At 49.4% G+C, this 22,401-nt stretch overlaps 1 protein-coding gene and 1 long non-coding RNA gene across 2 annotated transcripts in view; both read right to left on the reverse strand.

The window, feature by feature from the left end:
* Positions 1-8,345: 8,345 nt before the first annotated feature.
* On the reverse strand, positions 8,346-9,086 carry LOC135459197 (uncharacterized). Its single transcript, XR_010442984.1, has 2 exons — positions 9,044-9,086; positions 8,346-8,978 (listed from the first exon to the last, which is right to left on the reverse strand). It is a non-coding gene; the product is annotated as an uncharacterized LOC135459197 (long non-coding RNA).
* Positions 9,087-10,948: 1,862 nt separating this feature from the next.
* IKZF4 (IKAROS family zinc finger 4) overlaps positions 10,949-22,401 on the reverse strand; it is a 17,833-nt gene continuing 6,380 nt past the window's right edge. Inside the window, exons 2-4 of the mRNA XM_064734661.1 lie at positions 21,475-21,521; positions 17,126-17,251; positions 10,949-11,781 (exon numbers count right to left, since the gene is read on the reverse strand). Of these exons, the coding sequence (XP_064590731.1) occupies positions 11,078-11,781; positions 17,126-17,251; positions 21,475-21,521 (877 nt within the window). The 3' untranslated portion in view covers positions 10,949-11,077. The remainder of the gene's footprint in view (positions 11,782-17,125; positions 17,252-21,474; positions 21,522-22,401) is intronic.

The following is a 22,401-nucleotide window of genomic DNA, read 5'->3' on the forward strand; positions in this document are numbered from 1 at the left end:
TGTCCCCTGTTCCTCCCTGATTGTCCCCAATGTCCTTTATCCCCTCCTGGGTGTCCCCAATGTCCCCTGTCCCCATTCCTCAATGTCCTTTGTCCCCATTTCTGTGTCTTTTGTCCCCATTCCTGGATGTCCCCAGTGTCCCCTGTCCCCTCCTGGATGTCCCCAGTGTCCCCTGGGTGTCCCCAATGTCCCCTGTCCCCATTCCTGGCTGTCCCCAATGTCCCCTGGGTGTCCCCAATGTCCCCTGTCCCCATTTCTGTGTCCCCTGTTGCCATTTCTGTGTCCTTTGTCCCCATTTCTGGATGTCCCCAATGTCCCCTGTCCCCTCCTGGATGTCCCCAATGTCCCCTGGATGTCCCCAATGTCCTTTTCCCCCCATTTCTGGCTGTCCCCAATGTCCCCTGTCCCCATTTCTGTGTCCTTTGTCCCCATTTCTGGGTGTCCCCAATGTCCCCTGTCCCCATTTCTGGGTGTCCCCAACATCCCCTGTCCCCATTTCTGTGTGTCCCCTGTCCCTCCCTGATTGTCCCCAATGTCCTTCCCCCCATTTTTTGGTGTCCCCTGTCCCCATTTCTCAATGTCCCCAATGTCCCCTGTCCCCATTTCTGTCCTTTGTCCCCATTTTTGGTTGTCCCCAATGTCCCCTGTCCCCATTTCTGTGTCCTTTGTCCCCATTTTTTGGTGTCCCCAATGTCCTTTGTCCCCATTTCTCAATGTCCCCAGTGTCCCCTGTTCCCATTTCTGTCCCCTGTCCCCATTCCTGGCTGTCCCCAATGTCCCCAAACGAACCCCAGGGATTTTTTGGGGGCACATTTAAATTATTCCCGTTTATTTGGAAGCAGAGCCTCAGCCAGTACAGTACAAAACTTACAGTAGATCTCGTTAACAACAAATCATTAATTACAATATTTTACAGGTACAAAAGCTCCCGGGAAAAAAGGGGCAAAAAAACCCAAAAAAAAAGGCTCCAAAAAAATCACAAAAAAAAGGGGAAAAAATGAAAAGGAATGGAAAAAATCCAACGGTAAATGAGTGAATTCCTCGGGATCTGGGGGGATTGGGGGTATTGCACATCCTCGTTTGTTCTTCATCTGTCAGGTTTAAAAAATAGAATATTTACAGGGATAAAGCCACCTGGAGGTCGTAGAAAATTCCTACAGTCTCGGGTCTGACGCCGAAAAAACGGGGGGAAAAAGGAAATAAAATGGAAAAGGGAGAGAAAAAATGGGGGGAAAAGAGGGGAAAAAAGGGGAGAAAATGAGGGGAAAAAAAGAGAAATAAAATGGAAAAGGGAGAGAAAAAATGGGGGGAAAAAAGGGAAATAAAATGGAAAAGGGAGAGAAAAAACGGGGGGAAAAAAAGAGGGGGAAAAAAGGGAAATAAAATGGAAAAGGGAGAGAAAAAATGGGGGGAAAAAATGGAAATAAAATGGAAATAAAATGGAAATAAAATGGAAAAGGGAGAAAAAAAATGGGGGGAAAAAAAGAGGGGGGCAAAGGGAAATAAAATGGAAAAAGGAGAGAAAAAACGGGGGGAAAAAAGAGGGGAAAAAAGGGAAATAAAATGGAAAAGGGAGAGGAAAAAACGGGGGAAAAAAAGGGAAATAAAATGGAAAAGGGAGAGAAAAAATGGGGGGAAAAAAGGGGAAAAAAAGGGGAGGAAATGAGGGAAAAAAGGGAAATAAAATGGAAAAGGGAGAGAAAAAATGGGGGGGAAAAGGGGGAGAAAATGAGGGGAAAAAACAGAGAAAATGGGGAAAAAAAGAGAAATAAAATGGAAAAGGGAGAGAAAAAATGGGGGGAAAAAGGGAAATAAAATGGAAAAGGGAGAGAAAAAAAGGGGGGAAAATGGGGGGAAAAAAGGGAAATAAAATGGAAATAAAATGGAAAAGGGAGAGAAAAAATGGGGGGGGAAATGGGGGGAAAAAGGGGAGAAAATGGGGAAAAAAAGAGAAATAAAATGGAAAAGTGAGAGAAAAAAAGGGGGAAAAAGAGGAAAAAAAGGGGAAAATTGGGAGGAAAAGGAGGAGAAAAAATAAAATTGAAAAGGGGAGAAAAAAAGGGGGGAAAGGGAAATAAAATGGAAAAAAGGAATAGAAAAGAGGGGAAAAAGTGGAAAAGGAAAGAAAAGAAAATGGGTAAATCAAAATGGGGAAAATGGGAAAAAATCAAGGGGAAAATTAAAAAAGGAGGAAAAAAAAGTGGGGAAATAAAAAAGGGAAAAACGGAAATGGGAAGAGAAAAGGAAAAAGGGGAAAAAGAAAATGGAAAAGGGGAAAAGAGGGAAAAAGAAAATGGGAAAAAATGAAAAAGGAGGGGAAAAACCCCAACGCAACCAAGGCCAGAGGGGCTGGGAAGGGCAGGGCTTGGATTGGGGTTCAAAACCCAGTTTGGGGTTTAAAACCCCTTTTTGGGGTTCAGAGTCCCAGTTTGGGGTTCAGAGTCCCAATTTGGGGTTCAGAGCCCAGTTTGGGGTTCTAAAACCCCTTTTGGGGTTCAGAGCCCAGTTTGGGGTTCAGAGCCCAGTTTGGGGTTCTAAAATCCCTTTTTGGGGTTCAGAGCCCAGTTTGGGTTTGAAATTGCCCCAATTTGGGGTTCAGAGCCCCAATTCGGGGTTCCAAACCCCCAGTTTGGGGTCCAAAAACCCCTTTGGGGGTTCAGAGTCCCAATTTGGGATTCAGAGCCCCAGTTTGGGGTTCAGAGTCCCAATTTGGGGTTCAGAGCCCAGTTTGGGGTTCAGAGCCCAGTCAGGGTTTGAAATTGCCCCAATTTTGGGGTTCAGAGCCCCAGTTTGGGGTTCAGAGTCCCAATTTGGGGTTCAGAGCCCTATTTTGGGGTTCAAATCCCAATTTGGGGTTCAGAGCCCCAGTCAGGGCATGAAATTGCCCCAATTTGGGGTTCCAAGCCCCAATCTGGGATTCTGAACCCTATTTTGGGGTTCCAAGCCCCAGTTTGGGGTTTCTTTGGGGTTCAGAGCCCAGTTTGGGATTCAAAAACCCTTTTCGGGGTTCAGAGCCCAGTTTGGGTTTGAAATTGCCCCAATTTGGGGTTCAGAGCCCAGTTTGGGGTTCAGAGCCCAGTTTGGGTTTGAAATTGCCCCAATTTGGGGTTCCAAGCCCCAATCTGGGATTCTGAACCCTATTTTGGGGTTCCAAGCCCCAGTTTGGGGTTACTTAGCCCAAGTTTGGGGTTCAAAAACCCCTTTTAGGGGTTCAGAGTCCCAATTTGGGTTTGAAATTGCCCCAATTTGGGGTTCAGAGTCCCAGTTTGGGGTTCCAAAAACCCTTTTTGGGGTTCAGAGCCCAGTTTGGGGTTCAGAGTCCCAATTTGGGGTTCAGAGCCCAGTCAGGGTTTGAAATTGCCCCAGTTTTGGGGTTCCAAGCCCCAATCTGGGATTCTGAACCCTATTTTGGGGTTCCAAGCCCCAGTTTGGGGTTTTGAGCCCCAATTTCAAGTTCCAAACCCGTTTAGGGTTCTGAACCCCAGTTTGGGATTCCAAGCCCCATTTTGGGATTCCAAGCCCCAATTTGGGATTCCAAACCCCAGTTTGGGGTTCCAAGCCCATTTTGGGGTTCCAAGCCCCAATTTGGGATTCCAAGCCAAAGTTTGGGGTTCAAAGCCCCATTTTGGGGTTCAAATCCCAGTTTGGGGTTTTGAGCCCAAATTTCAGGTTCCAAGCCCATTTAGGGTTCTGAACCCCATTTTGGGATTCCAAACCCCAGTTTGGGATTCCAAACCCGTTTAGGGTTCCAAACCCCATTTTGGGATTCCAAGCCCCAGTTTGGGGTTCCAAACCCCATTTTGGGGTTCAAATCCCAGTTTGGGGTTTTGAGCCCCAATTTCAGGTTCCAAACCCGTTTAGGGTTCTGAACCCCAGTTTGGGGTTCCAAGCCCCATTTTGGGATTCCAAGCCCCTTTTTGGGATTCCAAACCCCAATTTAGGATTCCAAACCCGTTTGGGGTTCCAAGCCCCAATTTAGGATTCCAAACCCATTTAGGGTTCAAAGCCCCTTTTTGGGGTTCAAATCCCAGTTTGGGGTTTTGAGCCCAAATTTCAGGTTCCGAGCCCAGTTTGGGATTTCAAACTCCATTTTGGGATTCCAAACCCGTTTGGGGTTCCAAACCCGTTTGGGATTCAGAGCCCATTTTGGGGTTTCTTAGCCCAAGTTTGGGGTTCAAAGCCCCATTTTGGGGTTCAAATCCCAGTTTGGGGTTTTGAGCCCAAATTTCAGGTTCCAAGCCCATTTAGGGATTCCAAACCCATTTTGGGATTCCAAGCCCAAGTTTGGGATTCAGAGCCCAGTTTGGGGTTCCAAACCCATTTAGGGTTCAAAGCCCCTTTTTGGGGTTCCAAGCCCCAATTTAGGATTCCAAACCAAAGTTTGGGGTTCAAAGCCCTTTTTTGGGATTCCAAACTCCATTTTGGGATTCCAAACCCATTTAGGGTTCAAAGCCCCTTTTTGGGGTTCAGAGTCCCAGTTTGGGGTTTTGAGCCCCAATTTCAAGTTCCAAACCCGTTTAGGGTTCTGAACCCCATTTTAGGGTTTAAAGCCCCAGTTTGGGATTCCAAACCTGTTTGGGATTCCAAGCCCATTTAGGGTTCCAAACCCCATTTTGGGGTTCCAAGCCCCAGTTTGGGATTCCAAGCCCCAGTTCGGGATTCAGAGCCCTATTTTGGGGTTTCTTAGCCCAAGTTTGGGGTTCCAAACTCCATTTTGGGATTCCAAACCCCATTTTGGGATTCCAAACCCGTTTAGGGTTCCAAGCCCCATTTTGGGGTTCCAATCCCATTTTGGGGTTCCGATCCCATTTTGGGGTTCCGAGCCCCGCCTGGGTTGGTTCCGGGTACCCCAGAAGGGGCTCAGGGACCCCCCGGGCGCGGTGGGGGAGGGGTCCCCGAAGGCCCCGAGCGGGGGGGGGGCAGCGGGCGCTGCTGAGGTGCTGGGGTGTCCCTGGGGACAGCTTTGGTTTGGCCCCACCAAACTGCAGGGGGGGCTCTGCAGGGGGACCCCCAAATGGGGGAGGGGGCACTGGGGCGGGGGGACCCCGGAGCTGAGGGGAAATGGGGCTGGGGGACCCCGAAAATGGGGGAGGGGGGACCCCCAGAGTGGAGGAATGGGGACCCCGGAGCTGAGGGGAAATGGGGCTGGGGGACCCCAAAAATGGGGGTGTGGGGACCCCCAAAATGGGGGAATGGGGACCCCCAAATGGAGGAGTGGGGACCCCAAAAATGGGGGAGTGGGGAGCCCCAGAGTGGGGGAATGGGGACCCCAGAGTGGGGAGTGGGAACCCCGGAGCTAAGGGAAATGGGGCTGGGGGACCCCAAAAATGGGGTGTGGGGACCCCAGAGTGGGGAATGGGGACCCCCAAGTGGGGGGAGTGGGGTGGGGGGACCCCGGAGCTAAGGGGAAATGGGGCTGGGGGACCCCGAAAATGGGGAGTGGGGACCCCCAGAGTGGGGAATGGGCAGCCCCAAAAGGAGGGGAGAGGGGACCCCCAGAGTGGGGGAGTGGGGGTCTGAGAACTGAGGGGAAACGGGGGTGAGGGACCCCCAAAATGGGGGAGAATGGGGACCCCCAAACAGGGGAGTGGGGACCCCCAGAGTGGGGGAATGGGGACCCCCAAGTGGGGGGAGTGGGGTGGAGGAATCCCCGGAGCTGAGGGGAAATGGGGCTGGGGGACCCCAAAAATGGGGGTGTGGGGACCCCCAAATAGGAAGGTGGGGGCCCCCAAAATGAGAAAGTTGGGACCCCCAAAATGGGAGAGTGAGAAGCCCCAAATGGGAAAGTGGGGACCCCAAAAATGGGGGCATGGGGACCCCCAGAGTGGGGGAATGGGGACCCCCAAGTGGGGGGAGTGGGGTGGAGGAATCCCCAGAGCTGAGGGGAAATGGGGCTGGGGGGAACCCCCAAAATGGGGGGAGTGGGGACCCCCAAAATGAGGAGAGAGGGGACCCCCCGAGTGGGGGAGTGGGGACCCCAAAAATGGGGGAGTGGGGACCCCCAGAGTGGGGGAGTGGGGACTGCCAAATAGGAAAGTGAGGACCCCCAAAATGGGGAATGGGGAGCCCCAGGGGTGGGGGAATGGGGACCCCAAATGGGAAAGTGGGACCCCCAAAATGGGGGGAAATGAGGTGGGGGGGACCCCCAAAGTGGGGGGAATGGGCTGGGGGGAAGCCCAGAGCTGAGGGGAAATGGGGTTGGGGTCTCCATGGGTGGGGATCCCCCAGCTCTGAGGGTTTGGGGTCCCCATGAGCTGAAATTGGGGTCCCCATGAGCTGGGATTGGGGGTCCCCATGGGTGGGGTCTGTGGTTGGGGGTCCCTATGGGTGTGGGTCCCCCAGATCTGAGTGGTTGGGGTCCCCATGAGCTGAAATTGGGGTCCCCATGGCTGGGGGTCCCCATGAGCTGGGACTGGGGTCCCCACGGGTGGGGGTCCCCCAGTTCTGAGGGTTTGGGGTCCCCATGGGTGGGGGTCCCCCAGTTCTGAGAGGTTGGGGTCCCCGTGATCTGAGTTTGGGGGTCCCCATGATCTGGGTTTGGGGTCCCCATGTGTGGGGGTCCCCCAGTTCTGAGGGTTTGGGGTCCCCATGAGCTGGGATTGGGGGGTCCCCATGGCTGGGGGTCCCCATGTGTGGGGGTCCCCCAGTCAGCTGGGTTGGGGTCCCATGATCTGGATTTGGGGTCCCATGGCTGGGGGTCCTCAGCTCTGAGGGGTTTGGGGTCCCCATGATCTGGATTTGGGGTCCCCATGTGTGGGGGTCCCCAGTCTGGGTTTGGGGTCCCCATGATCTGGATTTGGGGTCCCCATGTGTGGGGGTCCCCATGAGCTGAGTTTGGGGTCCCCCAAGCCGCTCCCTCTTTCTCAAATCCCATTTTTGGGGGATCCCCAAATCTGGGGGGGGGTCCCACCCTGGCTGTGCCCAGGCCCCTCACCCTTCATTTTTGGGGACCCCATGGATCTGGACTGGGGGGCTCCGTGGAGATTTGGGGGATTTTGGGGGGATTTTGGGGGGATTTGGGGAGATTTGAGAGATTTTGAGGGGGGATTTGGGGGATTTGAGGAAGATTTGAGGAGGATTTGGGGGATCCTTGTGGAGGATTTTGAGGATTTTGAGGAAGTCTTGGGGGATTTGAGGTCACTTTGAGGAGGTTTTGGGGGATTGAGGAGGATTTGGGGGATTTTGGGAGATTGGGAAGATTTGGAGGATTTTGGGGTCCCATGGGGATTGGGGGGATTGAGGAAGATTTGAGGAGGATTTTGGGAGATTTTGGGGATTTGGAAGATTTGAGGAGATTTGGGATTTTGCCGGATTTTGGGGGATTTAGAAGATTTGGGGGGATTTTGGGGATGATCTGGTGGCAGGATTTTGGGGGATTTAGAGATTTTGGGGATCTGAGGAAGATTTGGGGAGGATTTGGGGGATTTGGGGAAGATTTGAGGAGATTTTGGGGGGATTTTGGGGAGATTTGGGAGATTGAGAGGATTTTGGGGGATTTTGGGGGATTTTGGGGAAGATTTGGGGAAGATCTGAGGAGGATTTTGGGGCTCGGGGGGATTTGGGGAAGATTTGGGAAGATTGAGAGATTTGGGGGCTCCGGAGGATTTTGGGGAGGATTTTGGGAAGATTTGAGGAGGATTTTGGGAAGATTTTTGGGAGGATTTTCGGGAGGATTTAAAGAGGATTTTGGGGGGGATTTTGAGGAGATTTTAGGAAGATTTGAGGAAGATTTTGAGGGGATTTGAGGAAGATTTTGAGAAGGATTTTGGGGGGATTTGAGGAGGATTTTGGGGGGATTTTGGGAGGATTTTGGGAAGATTTGGGGAGATTTGAGGAAGATTTGAGGAGGATTTTGGGGGGGCTCCGGGGGGATTTTGGGGAGGATTTTGGGGGGATTTGGGGAAGATTTGAGGAGGATTTTGGGGAGATTTGAGGAAGATTTGAGGAGGATTTTGGGGGAGCTCCGGGGTGATTTTGGGGATGATTTTGGGGAAGATTTGGGGAAAATTTGAGGAAGATTTTGGGGGTCCCCACGTCCCATTCCGGGGTTCCCCTGTTAAAGCTGAGGACGGGGCAGCCCCCCAAGGTTGGGGGGCTCAGGCTGGGTTTTGGGGGGTCCCCAAGGGGGGTTTAGCACCGAATTTTGAGGTTCCTTTAGCCCAGGCTTGAGGCCAGGCAGGAGCAGGGCAAGGGGGGGAACAGTCTCCAAAATTCTATTTTTAAAATTCTATTTTTCTATTTTTTTTGGGGGGTAAAAAACCCCCAAAATTATCACAATTATCAAAAGAGCAAAACTCAAAAGCTTAATAAATAACGAGGGAAAAAAAAAACAAAGCACAAAAAAGTCTTTTCCTATTCAATATTTAAATAAGTTTGTTTATAAAAAGGAGAATTAAGGGCTCCCCCTGGGCGGGGTCAGTTGGGTTTTTGGGGTGAGTTTCTGGTTTTTTGGGTTTTTTTTTTTGTTGTTGTTTTTAAATAATTTTTGTTTTGGTTTTTTTTTTTTTTTTTTATATAGCCAAAGTCAGTGCAAAGGAGTAGAAAAGAAAAAATAAAAATAATAAAAAACAACACAACCCAACAGTTCCATGCCCTAAGGATGGGGGAAAAAAATGGGAATTTGAGGTTTATGGGGGATTTTTCCAACCTCACATTTTGTGCTCGTGGTGCATGATGTGGGAGGGGAAAATTGAGGGAAAAAAGGGGAAAAAATGGGAATTTGAGGCAGGGAAAATTTTTTCCAACCTCACATTTTGCTCAGGATTTTGGAGGGGAAAATTGGGAAAAAAATGGGAATTTGAGGCAGGGAAAATTTTTTCCAACCTCACATTTTGCTCAGGATTTTGGAGGGGAAAATTGGGGAAAAAAATGGGAATTTGAGGCAGGGAAAATTTTTTCCAAGCTCACATTTTGCTCAGGATTTTGGAGGGGAAAATTGGAAAAAATGGGAATTTGAGGCAGGGAAAATTTTTTCCAATCTCACATTTTGCTCAGGATTTGAGGGGAAAATTGAGGAATTTGAGGCAGGGAAATTTTTTCCAACCTCACATTTTGCTCAGGATTTTGGAGGGGAAAATTGGGAAAAATGGGAATTTGAGGCAGAGGGAAATTTTTCCACCTCACATTTTGCTCAGATTTTGGAGGGGAAAATTGGGGAAAAAATGGGAATTTGAGGCAGGAAAATTTTTTCCAACTCACATTTTGCTCGGATTTTGGAGGGGAAAATTGGGGAAAAAATGGGAATTTGAGGCAGGAAATTTTTCCAACTCACATTTTGCTCATGATTTTGGAGGGGAAAATGGAATTGAGGAGGAAATTTTCAAGCTACATTTTGCAGGTTTTGAAATTGGGTAAAAATGGAATTTGAGGCAGGAAAATTTTTCCCACTCACATTTTGTCGATTTTGGAGGGGAAAATTGGGAAAAATGGGAATTTGAGGCGGGGAAAGAGTTTTTCCCACCTCACATTTTGTGTTTGCTGAGCGCAATTTTGGAGGGGAAAATTGGGTGAAATAGGAAATTTGAGGCAGGAAAATTTTTCCCACCTCATATTTTTCAGATTTTGGAGGGGAAAATGTAAAATCAGGAATTGAGTAGGAAAATTTTTTCCACCTCAATCTCAGGTTTTGGGGAAATTGGGGAAAAATGGAAATTTGAGGCAGGAAAGGGGGATTTTCCCAACTCACATTTGTTCTCGAGCACATTTGAGGAAAATGGGTAAAATTGGGGGAAAAATCGGAATTTGAGGCAGGGAAATTTTTCCCACCTCACATTTTGCTTCCGAGCACAATTCGGAGGGAAAATTGGGGTGGAAAATCGGGAATTGAGGCAGGAAAAGGGGAGTTTTCCAACCTCATATTTGTGTATCGAGCACAATTAGGAGGGAAAATTCGGGGTAAAATGGGAAATTGAGGAGGAAAAGGGGGAGTTTTCCCACCTCACATTCTTGTGTATCCGAGCACAATTCAGGGAAAATAGGGTAAAATCAGGAAATTTGAGGAAGGAAAGGGAATTTTTCCCACCTAACATTTTGTGTTTGCTGAGCACAATTTCAGAGGTGAAAATTGGGGTGAAATCAGGAAATCCGAGGCAGCAAGGGGGAGTTTTCCCACCTCACACCTTGCGTATCCCGAGCACAATTTCAGAGGTGAAAATCGGGGTAAAATCGGGGTAAAATCAGGAAATCCGAGGCAGGAAAAGGGGGAGTTTTCCCACCTCACATCTCGTGTACCCGAGCACAATTTCAGAGGTGAAAATCGGGGTAAAATCAGGAAATTTGAGGCAGCAAGGGGGCGCTTTTCCCACCTCACATCTTGTGTACCCGAGCACAATTTCAGAGGTGAAAATCGGGGTAAAATCAGGAAATTTGAGGCAGGAAGGGGGCGCTTTTCCCACCTCACATTTTGCATTTCCCGAGCACAATTTCAGAGGTGAAAATCGGGGTAAAATCGGGGTAAAATCGGGGTAAAATCAGGAAATTTGAGGCAGGAAAAGGGGGAGTTTCCCCACCTCACATCTCGTGTACCCGAGCACAATTTCAGAGGTGAAAATCGGGGTAAAATCGGGGTAAAATCAGGAAATCCGAGGCAGCAAGGGGGAGTTTTCCCACCTCACATTTGATTCCCAAGCACAATTTCAGAGTGAAAATGAGCTGAAATCGGGGTAAAATCAGGAAATCTGAGGCAGCAAAGGGGAGTTTTCCCACCTCACATCTTGTGCATCCCGAGCACAATTTGCGAAGGTAAATCGGGGTGAAATCAGGAAATTGAGCAGAGAAAGGGGATTTCCCACCTCACATTCGTGTACTCGAGCACAATTCAGAGGGAAAATCGGGCTGAAATCGGGGTAAAATCAGGAAATTGGAGGCAGGAAGGGGGGGAGTTTTCCCACCTCACATCGTATTCCAAGCACAATTTCAGAAGTGAAAATTGAGTGAAATCGGGTAAAATCAGGAAATTTGAGGCAGGAAAAGGGGGCGTTTTCCCACCTCACATCTCGTGTACCCCGAGCACAATTTCAGAGGTGAAAATCGGGGTAAAATCAGGAAATCCGAGGCAGCAAGGGGGAGTTTCCCCACCTCATATCTTGTGCTCGCCGCGCACGATGTGCGAGGAGAACTCGTAGCGGTCCTGGCTGCGGTAGCCGCAGATGTTGCACTCGAAAGGGTCCCTGAAGCCGTGGCAGCCCATGTGGATGGTGAACATGACGTGGTCCAGGAAGAGCACCCGGCAGTGCTCGCAGCAGAAGGCTCGCAGCTGCTCGCCCTCCTCGTTGAGCACCCTCAGGGACTCCTTGGGGTAACACCGAGCTGCTCCATCCGCCTCCTCCTTGGGCTCCTCCTTGGCATAAGCGGGGCTGTGGCGGCTGCTGCCGCCTCCCGCCCGCTCCTCCTGGATGCTCTCGGTGTCCGTGGAGTCCTGGCAGCCGTTGGAGGGTGAAGCTCCGCTATCGGCGGCACCACCGCTGGAGCGGCTGCGGAAAATCACCGGGATGCCCTCGGCGCCGTCCTCGGAGGAATCGCGGCCCCGCGGCAGCTCGAGGCGGGCGGGCAGCGCTTGGATCTGCGTGTACACGGAGCTGATGACCGGCGTGACCTCGGTGATGCAGTTGGTGGCCAAGCGGAGCGGGCGCAGGGGGTCGCCGGCGCCCAGCAGGGACAGAGGGCCGGCGTAGGGCGGCTCCAGAGCGTGGCCGCGGGACGGAACCACCTCCACGTCCTTGTCGAAGCCGGGGCTCACATCGAAGGGCAGCTCCGAGAGGGCGAAACGCATCTGCTTCTCACCTGCGGGGAGAGGGGAGCCCGGCGTCAGGGACAGCGACAGGGGGGACCCCGGGGTGAGAGACAGGGAGAGGAGGGACCCCGGAGTGAGAGACAGGGAGAGGGGGACCCCGGGGTGAGAGACAGGGAGAGGGGGACCCCAAAGTCAGAGAGAGGGAGAGGGGGGACCCCAAAGTCAGAGACAGGGACAGGGGGCACCCCGGGGTGAGAGACAGGGAGAGGGGGGACCCCAAAGTCAGAGAGAGGGGTTGGGGACACCCCAAAGTCAGAGAGAGGGGTTGGAGTGGAATAGGGACACCCCAAAGTCAGAGACAGGGAGAGGGGGGACCCCAAAGTCAGAGAGAGGGGCTGGGGACATCCTAAAGTCAGAGAGAGGGGTTGGGGTGGAACAGAGACACCCCAAAGTCAGAGAGAGGGACTGGGGTGGAATAGAGAAACCCCAAAGTCAGAGAGAGGGAGAGGGGTGGAATAGGGACACCCCAAAATCACCAGGAGGGGTTGGGGACACCCCAAAGTCAGAGAGAGGGGCTGGGGACACCCCGGAATCAGAGAGAGGTTGAGGGGGGACCCCAAAGTCAGAATGAGGGAGAGGGGGCACCCCAAAGTCACAGGGAGGGGGTGGGGACACCCCAAAGTCAGAGAGAGGGGCTGGAGTGGAATAGGGACACCCCAAAATTAGAGAGAGGGGGAGAGAGAGAGAGAGGGCACCCCAAAGTCAGAGACAGGGACAGGGGGGACCCCAAAGTCAGAGGGAGGGAGTGGGGACACCCTCAAATCACCAAGAGGGGGTGGGGACACCCCAAAGTCAGAGAGAGGGGCTGGAGTGGAATAGAGACACCCCAAAGTCAGAGAGAAGGGTTGGGGTGGAATAGAGACACCCCAAAGTCAGAATGAGGGAGAGGGGACACCCCAAAGTCAGAGACAGGGAGAGGGGGCACCCCAAAGTCAGAGAGAGGGGCTGGGGTGGAATAGAGACACCCCAAAGTCAGAGAGAGGTTGAGGGGGGACCCCAAAGTCAGAGAGAGGGGCTGGAGTGGAATAGAGAAACCCCAAAGTCAGAGAGAGGGGTTGGGGGCACCCCAAAGCCAGAGACAGGGAGAGGAGGGACCCCGGAGTGAGAGACAGGGAGAGGGGGGACCCCAAAGTCAGAGACAGGGACAGGGGGCACCCCAAAGCCAGAGACAGGGACAGGGGGGACCCCGGGGTGAGAGACAGGGAGAGGGGGCACCCCAACGTCAGAGAGAGGGGCTGGAGTGGAATAGAGACACCCCAAAATTAGAGAGAGGGAGAGAGGGGGCACCCCAAAGTCAGAGAGAGGGGTTGGGGTGGAACAGAGACACCCCAAAGTCAGAGAGAGAGAGGGCACCCCAAAGTCAGAGGGTGGGAGTGGGGACACCCTCAGGGCACCCTAAAATCACCAAGAGGGGCTGGGGACACCCAAAAGTCAGAGACAGGGGATGGGGACACCCCAAAGTCACTGAGAGGGGCTGGGGTGGAATAGGGACACCCCAAAATCACCAAGAGGGGTTGGGGACACCCCAAAGTCAGAGAGAGGACAGGGGGGACCCCGGGGTGAGAGAGAGGGAGAGGGGGAACCCCAAAGTCAGAGAGAGGGGTTGGGGGCACCCCAACGTCAGAGAGAGGGAGAGGGAGCACCCCAAAGTCACTGAGAGGGGCTGGGGACATTCTGAAATCAGAGAGAGGGAGAGGGGGCACCCCAAAGTCAGAGAGAGGGGTTGGAGTGGAATAGGGACACCCCAAAATCACCAAGAGGGGTTGGGGACACCCCAAAGTCAGAAAGAGGGGTTGGGGGCACCCCAAAGTCAGAGAGATGGGTTGGGGTGGAACAGAGACACCCCAAAGTCAGAGAGAGGGAGAGGGGGGACCCCAAAGTCAGAGAGGGGGCTGGAGTGGAATAGGGACACCCCAAAGTCAGAGACAGGGAGAGGGGGGACCCCAAAGGCAGAGAGAGGGATTGGGGTGGAATAGGGACACCCTAAAATCACCAAGAGAGGTTGGGGACACCCCAAAGTCAGAGACAGGGAATGGGGACACCCCAAAGTCACTGAGAGGGGCTGGGGACACCCTCAGGGCACCCCAAAATCAAAGAGAGGGATTGGGGACACCCTCAGGGCACCCCAAAATCAAAGAGAGGGATTGGGGACACCCTCAGGACACCCCAAAATCAAAGAGAGGGATTGGGGACACCCTCAGGGCACCCCAAAATCAAAGAGAGGGATTGGGGACACCCTCAGGGCACCCCAAAATCAAAGAGAGGGGTTGGGGTGAGATGGGGGCACCCCAAAGTCACTGAAAGGGGTTGGGGACACCCTCAGGGCACCCCAAAATCACCAAGAGGGGTTGGGGACACCCTCAGGGCACCCCAAAATCAAAGAGAGGGGTTGGGGTGAGATGGGGGCACCCCAAAGTCACTGAGAGGGGTTGGGGACACCCTCAGGACACCCCAAAATCAGAGAGAGGGATTGGGGACACCCTCAGGGTACCCCAAAATCACCAAGAGGGGTTGGGGACACACTCAGGGCACCCCAAAATCAAAGAGAGGGATTGGGGACACCCTCAGGGCACCCCAAAATCAGAGAGAGGGATTGGGGACACCCTCAGGGCACCCCAAAAACAGAGAGAGGGGTTGGGGACACCCTCAGGGCACCCCAAAATCAAAGAGAGGGTTGGGGACACCCTCAGGCACCCCAAAATCAAGAGAGGGGTTGGGAACACACCTCAGGGCACCCCAAAATCAAAGAGAGGGATTGGGTGACACCTAGGGCACCCCAAATCAAAGAGGGTTGGTGAGAGGGCACCCCAAAGTCACTGAAAGGGGCTGGTGACACCCTCAGGACACCCCAAAATCAGAGAGAGGGGTTGGGATGAGATGAACACACTTCAGGGCACCCCAAAATCCCAAAATTTGAGGAGGTTTTTTGTGTTTATCTGTGCCAGTTATTTATCAATTTGAGGAGGTTTTTTGTTAATTCGAGGCCCATTTTGAGGCCTTTGCCTGTGGGGGTTCCCTTTCCTGCCCCACATCACCCATGAGGGAATTTTCCCAATTTTTCAGCCTTTACCCCCAAATTTCTGGGGCTTAGAGCATTTCCTCTGGGTTTTTTTGTTAATTTGAGGGTTTTCTTGTTTAGTTTTGCTGATATTTTTTAATTTAAAGGAGTTTTCTTCAGTGTGAAGGGAAATTTCTGTAATTAAAGCTTTTCTCTAAAAATGAGTTGCTTTTCTTTTGATTTGAACTAGTATTTTTCCATTTGAGCCTGTTTTTTTGTTAATTTAAGGAGTTTTTTGTTAATTTGTAGGTATTTCTTAATTTTTTTTAATAGTGTGAGGGAAAATTTCTTTAATTAAAGGGTTTTAAAAATTGAATTGCTTTTCTTTTAATTTGAATTTATAGTTTTCAATTTGAGCAGGTGTTTTTGTTAAATTGAGGCCTTTGTGTGGGATTTAAGGCGGTTTTTGAAATGTGAGGGGAAATTTTTTAAATTAATTTTTTTGGGTTTTTTTTTTTAAGTGATGCTTTTCTTTTAATTTGTACTTATCTTTCAATTTAATCCCTTTTTTTTTTGTTAATTTGAGACCCATTTTGAGGCTTTTTGGGATTCCGCTCTCCCCTCACACCCGGCCATCCCTGAGGCCGCCCCTCACTTCCCGCCGAGGGAATTTTTCCATTTTCCCATCATTTCCATCCTTTTCTTATCCACAAATTTTTGCGGCTTGGAGCCTTGCTTTTCCTTTAATTTGAATTTATATTTTTCAATTTGAGCCGGTTTTATCTTAATTTGAAGTTTTTTTGTGGGGATTCTCCTTCCCGCGCCGCTCCCCCCCCTCACACCCGGCCATCCCTGAGGCCGCCCCTCACTTCCCGCCGAGAGATTATTTTCCCATCATTTCCATCCTTTCTTATCCACAATTTTGCTTATCCTTAATTTGAATTTAATTTTTCAATTTGACCGGTTTTATCTTAATTGAAGTTTTTTTGTGGAGATTTCCACTTCGGCCGCTTCCCCTCACAACCGGCCATCCTTGAGGCGCCCCTCCCTCCCCCAGGCAATCTTTCCCCTTTCATCCACAAATTTTTTCCTTACATCTTTTCCTTTTTCAATTATCCATTCAATTTTGCGGTTATCTTGAGAGTCTTTTGTGGATTCTTCCACCCTTTCATCCCCTCACACCACCATTCATTTGAGCCGCCTCATTTCCCGCCGAGGGAATTTCCTTTCCAGTTCCCCCTTTCCATCCCATTTGCCTACCTTTCCCAGGGAATTTTTTCCATTTACCATCAAATTTCTTATTTCCAATTCCTGGAGCATTTCCTCTGGGTTTTTGTTGATTTAAGGGTTTTTTTTTTTTTTTTGTTAATTTTCGGGTATTTTTTCATGCAAGCGTTTTTTGTTGGGGTTTTTTTTTTATGTGAGGGAAAATTTTAAATTTTTTTTTAAATGACTTGGTTTTCCTTTAATTTGACTTTCTATTTTTCAATTCGAACCGTTTTTTGTTAATTTGAGGCTTTTGTGTGGGGATTCCCCTTCCCGCGCCGCTCCCCCCCCCCCTCACACCCCGCCATTCCTGAGGCCGCCCCTCACTTCCCGCCGAGGGAATTTTTTCCATTTTTCCATCATTTCCATCCTTTCCTTACCCCCAAATTTCTGCATTTTGGAGCATTACCCTGATAGTTCTGCAATTCGGGCTTTTTTTTTTTTTTTGTTAATTTACGGTATTTTTTCCATGTAAGCGTTGTTTGTTTGGTTTTTTTTTTTAATGTGAGGAAAAATTCTAATTTTTTTAAAATTACTTGGTTTTCTTAATTTGACTTTCTATTTTCAATTTGAACCATTTTTGTAATTTGAGGCTTTTGTGTGGGGATTCCCCTTCCCGCGCCGCTCCCCCCCCTCACACCCGGCCATCCCTGAGGCCGCCCCTCACTTCCCGCCCGGGAATTTTTCCATTTTTCCATCATTTCCTTACCCACAAATTTCTGCAGTTTGGAGCATTTCCTCTGAGTTTTTCTTGATTTCAGGGCTTTTTTTTTTTTTTTGTTAATTTACGGGTATTTTTTCCATGTAAGCGTTTTTTGTTTGGTTTTTTTTTTTTTAATGTGAGGGAAAATTTTTAAATTTTTTAAAAATTACTTGGTTTTCCTTTAATTTGACTTTCTATTTTTCAATTGGAACCGGTTTTTTGTTAATTTGAGGCTTTTGTGTGGGGATTCCCCTTCCCGCGCCGCTCCCCCCCCCCCCCCCTCACACCCCGCCATTCCTGAGGCCGCCCCTCACTTCCCGCCGAGGGAATTTTTTCCATTTTTCCATCATTTCCATCCTTTCCTTACCCACAAATTTCTGCGGCGTGGATCGTTTCCTCTTGGTGAAGCTCCCTGCCAACCGCTCGATAAAGGTGGGGCGCTCAGGGTGCAGCAACGCCTCGGGCACCATGTCCAGCTCCCGGATTTCCTCTCCTGCAGAACGCAAACAAAGAGGGGGAAAAAAAAAAAAAAAATAAAAATTCCGGGATGAGCGGGGCGGGAGCTGCGGGCTGGGAGGGCCCCTGGGAGCGGCTGCCGGAGCCGGGCTTACCCCGTGCTTGTCCCCGCGGCTCCCGGATCCCTCCTGCTTCCAGCGGGGCCCGCTCCTGCCGCCGTGAGGGGGGGAGAGGAGGCGGCTTCAGGCCCGCGATTGTTCCGCCGGCCCCGCCATGGCCCCCGGGGAAAAGCGGCTGGGATGGGGCCTGAGCTGGGGGATTCGGGCCGGGGTAGGCACTGAGGTTAAAAATTCGGCTGGGGAGTGGGCACTGAGTGTAAAAATCCGGGTGGGAATGGCCCCGGAGCTGGGGGATTCCGGTTGGGGATGGTCAGTGATGCCGGAAATCCTGCTCTGAAATGGCCCCTGAACCGGGGATTCCAATCGGGAGTGGGCCCTGATCTTAAAAATCCTGGTCTGGAATGGTCCCTAATCCTAAAAATCCCTGTCTGGAATGGTCTCTGATCCTAAAAATCCTTGTCTGGAATGGTCCCTAATCCTAAAAATCCTGGTCTGGAATGGTCCCTAATCCTAAAAATCCTGGTCTGGAATTGTCTCTGATCCTAAAAATCCTGCTCTGAAATGGCCCCTGAACCGGGGATTCCAATCGGGAGTGGGCCCTGATCTTAAAAATCTTGGTCTGGAATGGTCCCTAATCCTAAAAATCCTGGTCTGGAATGGTCTCTGATCCTAAAAATCCTGCTCTGAAATGGCCCCTGATCCTGGGAATCCCAATAGGGAATATTCCCAAAAATCCTGCTCTGAAATTGCCCCATATCCTGGGAATCCCAATAGGGAATATTCCCAAAAATCCTGCTCTGAAATGGGCTGCGATCATGGGAATCTCAAATTGGGATATTCCCAAAAATCCTGCTCTGAAATTGCCCCATATCCTGGGAATCCCAAATTGGGATATTCCCAAAAATCCTGCTCTGAAATTGCTCCATATCCTGGGAATCCCAATGGGGAATATTCCCAAAAATCCTGCTCTGAAATTGCTCCATATCCTGGGAATCCCAATATGGGATATTCCCAAAAATCCTGCTCTGAAATTGCTCCATATCCTGGGAATCCCAATAGGGAATATTCCCAAAAATCCTGCTCTGAAATGGGCTGCAATCATGGGAATCCCAATTTGGGATATTCCCAAAAATCCTGCTCTGAAATTGCCCCATATCCTGGGAATCCCAAATTGGGATATTCCCAAAAATCCTGCTCTGAAATTGCCCCAGATCCTGGGAATCCCAATAGGGAATATTCCCAAAAATCCCACTCTGAAATGGGCTGCGATCATGGGAATCCCAAATTGGGATATTCCCAAAAATCCTGCTCTGAAATTGCTCCATATCCTGGGAATCCCAATAGGGAATATTCCCAAAAATCCTGCTCTGAAATTGCTCCATATCCTGGGAATCTCAAATTGGGATATTCCAAAAATCCCACTCTGAAATGGACTGCAATCATGGGAATCCCAAATTGGGATATTCCCAAAAATCCTGCTCTGAAATTGCTCCATATCCTGGGAATCCCAATGGGGAATATTCCCAAAAATCCTGCTCTGAAATGGGCTGCAATCATGGGAATCCCAATTTGGAATATTCCCAAAAATCCTGCTCTGAAATGGACTGGAATCATGGGAATCCCAATAGGGAATATTCCCAAAAATCCTGCTCTGAAATTGCTCCATATTCTGGGAATCCCAAATTGCTCCATATCCTGGGAATCCCAATAGGGAATATTCCCAAAAATCCTGCTCTGAAATTGCTCCATATCCTGGGAATCCCAATAGGGAATGTTCCCAAAAATCCTGCTCTGAAATTGCCCCTGATCCTGGGAATCCCAATAGGGAATATTCCCAAAAATCCTGCTCTGAAATGGACTGCGATCATGGGAATCCCAAATTGGGATATTCCCAAAAATCCTGCTCTGAAATTGCTCCATATCCTGGGAATCCCAATAGGGAATATTCCCAAAAATCCTGCTCTGAAATGGCCCTGATCCTGGAATCCCAATTTGGGATATTCCCAAAAATCACACTCTGAAATGGGCTGCGATCATGGGAATCCCAAATTGGGATATTCCCAAAAATCCTGCTCTGAAATTGCTCCATATCCTGGGAATTCCAATGGGGAATATTCCCAAAAATCCTGCTCTGAAATGGACTGGAATAATGGGAATCCCAATGGGGAATATTCCCAAAAATCCCATTCGGAAATGGGCCCTGATCCTAAATATTCCAGAGGTTCCAGGAGCCCAGGAATGCCCCAATTTTGGCTTTTTCCAGGAAAATTCTGGGAATGGGGATTTGGGATCTGCTGTGGGGGCATGGACTCACATTGGGAGCACAATCCCAACACTTCCCAAACATTTCCATGGATTTGGGATCACATTCCCAACCCTTTTCCATGGATTTGGGATCACAATCCCTCAGTTCCAAACCTTTTCCATGGATCTGGGATTTTCCCAGGATTTCTTCAGGATTTTCCCAGGATTTTTTTAGGATTTTCCTGAGATTTCTTCAGGATTTTCCTGGGATTTCTTCAGGATTTTTTGTTGAGATTTTTCCAGGATTTCCTCAGGATTTTTCCACGATTTTTCCAGCATTTCCAGACCCACCTGTCTGTGCAGGGTTTTCCATTGGAGGTTCCTTTATCCGTGGATTTGGGATCCCAATGTCCCATTCCCACCCCATTTCCTGTCCCTGGGGATTCAGGATCCGGGATTTTCATGGGATTTTTTTGGGATTTCTTCAGGATTTTCCTGGGATTTCTTCGGGATTTTCCCAGGATTTTTCCGTGATTTTTCCATTATTTCTCCAGGATTTTCCTTGGATTTTTCCATTATTTCTCTGTGATTTTTCCCTGAGATTTTGTGGGATTTTCATGGGATTTTTCCAGGATTTTTTTGGTATTTTCTCGGGATTTCTCCGGGATTTTCCTGGAATTTTTCTGTGATTTTTCCAGGACTTTTCCCTGGGATTTTTCTGAGATCTTCACGGGATTTTTGCAGGATTTTTGTGCCCATGGGTTTGGAATCCCAACACCCCATTTCCTATCCCCTGGAGCTTCAGGATCTGGAATTTTTGCGGGATTTTCCTTGGATTTTTCAATAATTTTTCCATGATTTCTCTGGGATTTTTCTGTGATTTTTCCCTGAGATTTTGGTGGGATTTCCATGGTATTTTTCCAGGATTTTTTTGGTATTTGCTCGGGATTTCTCCAGGATTTTCCTGGAATTTTTCTGTGATTTTTCCCTGGGATTTCCATGGGATTTCCATGGGATTTTTCCAGGATTTTCTCGGTATTTCTCCAGGATTTTCCTGGAATTTTTCTGTGATTTTCCCAGGACTTTTCTGGGATTTTCACGGGATTTTTGCAGGATTTTTGGCAGACCCACCTGTCTGTGCAGGGCTCTCCCTGTGCCCATGGGTTTGGGATTCCAACACCCCATTTCCTATCCCCTGGAGCTTCAGGATCTGGAATTTTTGCGGGATTTTCCTGGGATTTTTCTGTGATTTTTCCCTGGGATTTTTGTGGGATTTCCGTGGTATTTTTCCAGGATTTTCTTGGGATTTCTCTGGGATTTTCCTGGAATTTTTCTGTGATTTTTCCCTGGGATTTTGTGGGATTTCCATGGAATTTTTCCAGGATTTTCTCGGTATTTCTCCAGGATTTTCCTGGAATTTTTCTGTGATTTTTCCCTGGGATTTCCATGGGATTTCCATGGGATTTTTCCAGGATTTTCTCGGTATTTCTCCAGGCTTTTCCTGGAATTTTTCTGTGATTTTTCCAGGACTTTTCCCTGGGATTTTCACAGGATTTTCCCAGGATTTTTGGCAGACCCACCTGTCTGCGCAGGGCTCTCCCTCTGCAGGAAGCTGTGGCAGCGCTCCCTGTGCCCATGGGTTTGGGGATCTCATTCCCCATTCCCTGTGCCCTAGAGATTTTGGTGGGATTTTCCTTGGATTTTTCCATTATTTCTCTGTGATTTTTCCCTGAGATTTTTGTGTGATTTTCATGGGATTTTTCCAGGATTTTTTTGGTATTTTCTCGGGATTTCCCTGGAATTTTTCTGTGATTTTCCCAGGATTTTCCCAGGACTTTTCCCTGGGATTTTTTCTGGGATTTTCACGGGATTTTTGCAGGATTTTTGGCAGACCCACCTGTCTGTGCAGGGCTCTCCCTCTGCAGGAAGCCGTGGCAGCGCTCCCTGTGCCCATGGATTTGAGATTCCAATTCCCCATTCCCACCCCATTTCCTATCTCCTGGAGGTTCAGGATCCGGGATTTTTGTGGGATTTTCCTTGGATTTTTCAATAATTTTTTCATGATTTCTCTGGGATTTTTCTGTGATTTCCATGGGATTTTTCCAGGATTTTTTTGGTATTTGCTCGGGATTTCTCCGGGATTTTCCTGGAATTTTTCTGTGATTTTTCCAGGATATTTCCCAGGATTCTCCTGGGATTTTTTCAGGATTTTTCCAGGAAATTTCCAGGATTTTTGGCAGACCCACCTGTCTGTGCAGGGCTCTGTGGCAGCGCTCCCTGTGCCCATGGGTTTGGGGATCTCATTCCCCATTCCCTGTCGCCTAGAGATTTTGGTGGGATTTTCCTTGGATTTTCCCAGGATTTTTCCATTATTTTCCTGGGATTTTTCTGTGATTTTTCCCTGGGATTTTTGTGGGATTTCCATGGGATTTTTCCAGGATTTTCTCGGTATTTCTCCAGGATTTTCCTGGAATTTTTCTGTGATTTTCCCAGGATTTTCCCAGGATTTTCCCAGAATTTTCCCAGGACTTTTCTGGGATTTTCACAGGATTTTCCCAGGATTTTTGGCAGACCCACCTGTCTGTGCGGGGCTCTCCCTGTGCCCATGGGTTTGGAATCCCAACACCCCATTTCCTATCCCCTGGAGCTTCAGGATCTGGGATTTTTGTGGGATTTTCCTGGGATTTTTCTGTGATTTTTCCCTGGGATTTTTGTGGGATTTCCATGGGATTTTTCCAGGATTTTCTCGGTATTTCTCCAGGATTTTCCTGGAATTTTTCTGTGATTTTTCCAGGATATTTCCCAGGATTTTTCTGGGATTTTC

This window comes from Zonotrichia leucophrys, chromosome 29 (assembly GCF_028769735.1).
Source record: "Zonotrichia leucophrys gambelii isolate GWCS_2022_RI chromosome 29, RI_Zleu_2.0, whole genome shotgun sequence".
Classification (NCBI taxonomy): Eukaryota; Metazoa; Chordata; class Aves; order Passeriformes; family Passerellidae; genus Zonotrichia; species Zonotrichia leucophrys.